At 33.1% G+C, this 6,435-nt stretch overlaps 1 protein-coding gene across 1 annotated transcript; it reads right to left on the bottom strand.

Annotated features, from left to right (window-relative positions):
• Nucleotides 1-1,815: 1,815 nt before the first annotated feature.
• On the bottom strand, nucleotides 1,816-5,518 carry LOC111915343 (uncharacterized). Its single transcript, XM_023911006.3, has 4 exons — nucleotides 5,116-5,518; nucleotides 3,643-4,800; nucleotides 2,131-2,184; nucleotides 1,816-1,950 (listed from the first exon to the last, which is right to left on the bottom strand). The coding sequence occupies exons 1-3, from the start codon at nucleotides 5,363-5,365 to the stop codon at nucleotides 2,138-2,140; spliced, it is 1,455 nt and encodes a 484-aa protein (XP_023766774.1). The 5' UTR covers nucleotides 5,366-5,518; the 3' UTR covers nucleotides 1,816-1,950; nucleotides 2,131-2,137.
• Between the last annotated feature and the right edge of the window lie 917 nt (nucleotides 5,519-6,435).

Below are 6,435 nucleotides of genomic sequence, written 5' to 3'. Positions count from 1 at the left end.
ATGTAACTCTTTCCTTTGCCATTACAATAACTTTTAAGAAGATGAATCTGTTTTATCACACATATTCGCTTTGATATATTTGGTCTCTTGGATGAACTTGTGAAGCGTGTTAATACTTAATAGATATAAGATGGGAATGATAGTCATGAGGCAATCCCCCCGTCACGAAAGCAATTAGATTCGGTAGTTTTCTCGAGGATAAGAGATACCACGACTAGTATATTCTTTGTGAACAAATATACTTGCTTCTTTACATCCATATAACCCATTCACATGTTTGAAATTTCTCCAATACCAGATAGGTATTAGGTATTTGGATATCTAAGGGTTGGTTTATTTGAGCCATCTAAGCCAACACAAAAAATTAGAATATATATTGGTATTATCATATGTGACTGACTCACCATTAGTATTGGTAGTCCTCTAGCCAAAGACTAGTTCATAATCATACACCCTTGGCGGTTGTAAAGATAGATACATATGTTTTCTGAGGGTGTGCTAGAAGATAGTTATATTTCCTCATTCTTAGCGGATTTAAGACATTGGAGAAGAAGTCTCAACCACTAGGAAATATGCAGGTTTTCAACTTTTCCCAAAATAACATGTCCACCAAAAAATATTGTCACGTGCATCTATGATACGTGGTCACAAAAGAGATATTATAAGATACAACGAAGTATTAAAAACTAAAAATAACAACATTCTTTTATTTATTTGTTTATTAAAACATCCTACTTAAATTTCTTTCTATTGTAACATTTTTTTTAATTATCCATTTATAGAAATGTTATCCATCTAAAAAGCAATTTCATTGTTATAATTGGATGAATTTTAGAGTACAATGTCATAGTAATATTGATTGATAGTACAATGCTATAATTACATAAATTTTTAAGATACATGTGAACATAGCTTTATTTACTTTTATTATAACATCTTTTTTTATTTGTATAATCCATTAAATTATAGCAATGTCATCTAATACAAAATATTTTTTATTGTTATAAGTTGGTAGATTTTTTAAAGTACAATGTCCTAATAAAAAATACAATGTTGTGATAAAAAAAGATTATGAAAATACATTGTACAAAGTTATACTTGGTATATTTTTCAATATACCATGCTATAACTGGATAGATTTTCAAGATATATGGGAATTACAAACTAGTAAAAGAAGCCATGTGACAATAGATGTATTGGTAAATGGTTACATGCTAGACATAGCAAGGTACTTTCAGTTATATTTTTATCATAGCATCATACTTACATTTTTTTTTTCTACTTATACAATTTTGTTGTAGACAAATCTACCCAAATAAAAAAATATCATCCATATACAAAATAAATTTTCATAATATTATGGGTAAAGTTTTTAAAGTAAAATGTGCCACTTCTAACAAAAATATTGAAAATACAATGTTATTATTCAGTAAAATTTGAAGATACATGTAACAATAGAGTGACAGTGAGAGACAAGCTGATAGATAATGGTTAAACGAAAGAAATAACAATATACTTTTTTTGTTTATTACGAAAATACTACTAAAATTTTGCATTTTGAAAACTCTATCCAATTATAACAATGTCATCCAAATACAAAAAATATTTTCATTGTTATAATTAGATAGATTTTTCAAAATATAACATCTTAATAAATAGAAACTTGATAAATCAAACGATTGGATACATTTTTCAAAGCAGTGTCTTGATAGAAAGAAAACGAAAAAAATGAAAGCACAATATTAAAATATACTTTCTCCATTCAAAGGAGAGTGTCGATCAACTAAAAAAATGCAAAAATAAAGAAATGAACCATAAGATAAGTGCAGATTTTTGTTCAATAAATTTAAAATGTACAACCATGGTAAGCCAAACAGTTCAAACAAGAGATTAGAACATCTTTTTGAAAACTTCAACTCAACTCAAGGCAAGTCTTGTATGAGGAAAACCCTAGAAATACCAAAAAAAAAAATAAAAAAATCAAAGGATATGAAAGGTAACCAGAAAACTTGTCACAGCATAGAAATCTAAATCCCGGTATAAAAACAAAAAACCTCACTAACTAGACTTGGCATGATTATTTTTGAAAAAGATTAAGTCAAATTTAAAGGCATCTACAAGTAGTCTTACTTAAGTCTCAGAAGGGAGGGCTAGATAATCCATCTTCATGACTTACATGGACAGCTGCACACCGAAAGAAAAATACGTAGATGACAAAACATCTAGTGAGTCATGAGCTTTTTAAACACGACTAAAATCAAATATAAAACATGCCCATGTGTAAATAATATGAGGATACACATATCAGAATCAGATGTATGTGTAAGGAAAGTCAAAATCAAATAATTGATGACATCTTAGACACACTAATGAGTAATGAGTTAGTAAATGGGAAAATAAAAATAAACCCATGTGATAGATGCTGAAGAGCAATCCACATGTCCATAGATTACTTCCCGGACCCATACACGAAATGTGTTCTCACTCATTCCTTTCTTTGCATCAATGTTACTTACATATGCAGACGAAAAAATAAAATAAATAAATAAATAACTTTTCTCATGGCTTTCTTTGGTTTGGTGATTCCTATAAAAGTTTTGCATCCTTTCCAGTAGACAAACACAAACACAAACACAAACATGGATCTATCTTTTTCCAAAACAGATTTTCACCCACACCCAGGCAATCCATTCGATTCCAAAAAGAAATTAATGTCAATTATAGCTAAAATGTAGAGGTAATAACCAACTATGAAACTTGTTCAAAATAGATCACCTGTCATTTACCCAACTTCTTTTTACAAGTTTGCCACAAGTTTAGTTTTTGTTACAAATTTGGTCCCAACCACTTTTTACATCTTTTTCTTTTTAAACTCATGTTTTATAAGTTTGCTTCTAGCAACTTTTTTACAGAATTTGTAAAAAACATGCACTGATTCGTTTTTACATGCTTTATACTAGTTTTCATTTTTACAGATTTTTTAAGATTGTAGAAAACAAAATTGTAAAAAAAAAAAAACAATATTTTAGAAGTTCTTTTTTGTGAGCTTTTGAAAAATAAATCTGTAAGACAACAATTTTTTAAAGTCGTTCTTTTACCAAAAAATAAAAAATTAATTCGTAAGGGAAAAAAAACTGTAATAAGCATGTAAAAAAAATATGAAAACCAATTTTGCAGGTTTTTACTAATTTATTTAAAAGCGTAGTAAAAAACAAGTTTGTAAAATGAACTTGTAAAAAAATGTACAAAACATATTACTAATGTCGTTAAATACAAATAATTATAATATATATATATATATATATACACACACACACACAGAGAGAGAGAGAGAGAGAATAAATTTGGAAGAAAAAAGTTTGCGACCAAATTAAAACTGGGGGCAAAAATGTGGAAAAAAATGGATTTATGAGAGGTAAGCGGTAAACCTGCTATAGCAGGTTACAATGACCTATATCTTGAACAACTTTGTTTGTAGGTTACCTCCAAACAACTTTCATAGTTGATAAACTCTACATATATTAACATGCAAAAAGTGGCTTTGCAGTTACATATGAAATACTCCTTGGATGGCTATAAATGACTAAACACAACCGATATAAATGACAAAATTGCACCCTGATCAAATAAAATAATGCATACCTGAGACCACATTCACATCAGGAATCACCACCACCGCTTCTGCGGTATTCATGTTTAATACTTGTACGATCTGCGGTTCGGATTGTAATTCGGTTTTCTTAGCTAATGCACTTAAAGTTGAACCATCATCTTCTTTAATTGGACTTGTGTCAGCTTTCTTACTACTTTCACCATTCTGTTTATTCTTTGGACACTCACCAGCTTTGTGACCAAGTTGACCACATCCAAAACATGTTACCTGTTGACCTTCATTCGGGCAATTGGATCTTTTATGACCCAAATTCCCACAGAGGTAACATCGTGAAGCATCACTCGCTTCTTTTTTTATGGGGGATACTTTTTTCTTATTAGCTTTCTTAGGTAAAACATATTTCTTTGGACACGTGTCAGATTTGTGACCACCTTCACCACATCTGAAACACGTAATTTCTTTATTCAGGCAGTCAGTGCTTATATGACCCAACTGTCCACATCGGAAACATCGTGGGCACCGACACTCACCCGAATGATATTTGTTACAACTTAGACACAGAGGAATCCCTCCCTTCTTAGGATTCTTTCCTTTATTATTATTATTATTACTATTACTATTATTATTATTATTATTATTAGTGACGCGATTTTTCTTAGATGAGGTTCCAGGCGAACCTTCAAATTTTCGTTTCTCACCCGGGTTTGAAGATAAACGGGTTTTTTCTTCCATATAATTGGCCTCTTGGATGGCCCTTTGAAGATGAGAAAGATAGTTAGGAGGCATTGCCATATTTGCAAATTGCTGGGGATGTGGATGTGGATACATGTGGTTGTCAAAGGGTTGATGCATATGAGTTGACTCGGGAGCCGGAGTATGTAGTGAGTTAGGAGGTGGAGTGTGGTTGTAGGTGGTATCAGGTGTGGGTGATTCACCGGTAGTTATTGGTGGACCTCCAGCCAAAAGACTGGTCCATAGCCATACACTTTTAGCAGCTGCAAGGAGGGAAATGGAAGCTTTCTGAGGTTGAGCTAAAAGAATGTTGTATTTCCTCATTCTTAATTGATGTAATGCATTTGAGAAATCCCGATCACCAGAAATTAACAGATAATTGCATGGGGCAGGGTTATCCACTGCCCAAAATAACATGTCTACCAAAATTTTCTTGTCACTTGCATCTTTCACACCTGATCATTAAAAAGAAGAGTATAAATTATAATGCAATCCATTCTCTACTGAACTAAGAAATGTCAACTAATAACCAGATCTTCTTGAAAGCTCTCAAATATAAATAAACTCTAAAAGAGCAGTGAACAGTCGAATTGAGTATGTATGAATTTGAATAAACAGATTTCTGTATACGTGGTGTTAGGGTTTCGATTTTCACCACAATCTGAAGTCAAAGCAAGATAAACACAACACCCATTTCTAGTTGAACATCAAATTAAACTCAGGTTTTATATAATTAAGCGTGTAAGTGTAGGTTTGATAAGGGTATATACCGGCGGGCACGTGATTCAAAGAGATGCCGGTGCTGTTGAGGCCTTGCTGAACAGAGGCAGGGATCCGATTGGTGTCGCCGTAAGCGGAAATCGACACTGGCCCACAGTAGTTCATATTAGCCAAAGCAGAACTTATATTCTGAGCGATCGAATGAGGTTCACAGCCTTTAGGTACCTGGCAGTTCTCTATGTCCCACCAGACAGATATCTTCGCCTTCGCGTACTGCTGTTCGGCTGCTCCTCCAGCCATCGTTGCAACGCCGTTATTTCCACCAAATCCGCTCGTATACTCGCCGGAACCTGTAGATGGAAAAACGATCGCAGCCGGCCGTTTTTCTTTATGTGTGTGTGAAGTTTGGATAACCGGATGAGAGAGAGAGAGAGAGAGAGAGAGAGAGAGAGACAGAGACAGAGAGGCGGCCATCTTAAAAACCATGGATACCCTCGGAGTAAATTACAATTTTGGTCCCGTTGGTTCTCCATTAGTGCAAGTTTGGTACAAGTTTTGAAAAAAAATGTAACTAGTCCTTATGGTTCCATTTTCCTATACAGGTGTTTCGGTGATTCGTAGGGTTGACAATTCTCAACACGACCCGCGACACGACAAGAAATAAATGGGTTTGGCTTGAGTTTTTCAACCCGCCAACTCATTTATTAAACGGGTCATATATGAGTTTCTCAAAAAATAAACAGGTTGACCTGCCAATCTATTTATCTTTTTAATAAAAAAAATTATTTTATTTTTAAATGTATTTATGTATCAAATATTAATATTTAATACGTATTATATAATATATATCATTGATTCATATAACATTTGACTATTTTGACATTTTGACTCGTGGTGGATGGCCTAAGGTTGTATGTCGTAACCTGTAAGGCTAAGTCTGTAACCATGTTGCCCATTTGCCCTAAATAATAATCTCAAAATCAAATCGCGTATGATCGTATCTTCCTCTTCCAGACTTCCAGTCTCCCACAGTCCCACTCTCCCATCTGTTACTCCGTGATCGAAATCAGTATCGAAATGGTGTTGGAGAATTGACTTTGTTTTTTGGGAGAAAAAATGGGAATTATGGCTATTACTTTAGCACTTGAATTGCCTATGTTTGTATTAATGTTTAGTTTGAACATGTTTCTATGAATGTTTTTAATTTTCATTTGGATTTTTAAGACTTAAGTGTCTAAACTTCAGATATGTTTGTATTAACCATCAAGAAATTATTCATGTTTAATTGTCAAATTTATTTATAGAATCTGACCCACGAACCCAAATCTAACCCACGAACCCGCCAACTTGTTAACCTGGGTTGGCGGGTC

This window comes from Lactuca sativa, chromosome 9 (genome assembly GCF_002870075.4).
Source record: "Lactuca sativa cultivar Salinas chromosome 9, Lsat_Salinas_v11, whole genome shotgun sequence".
Lineage (NCBI taxonomy): Eukaryota > Viridiplantae > Streptophyta > Magnoliopsida > Asterales > Asteraceae > Lactuca > Lactuca sativa.
The sequence above is the reverse complement of the archived record's forward strand: the minus strand, read 5'-3'. Positions and strand labels throughout refer to the sequence as shown.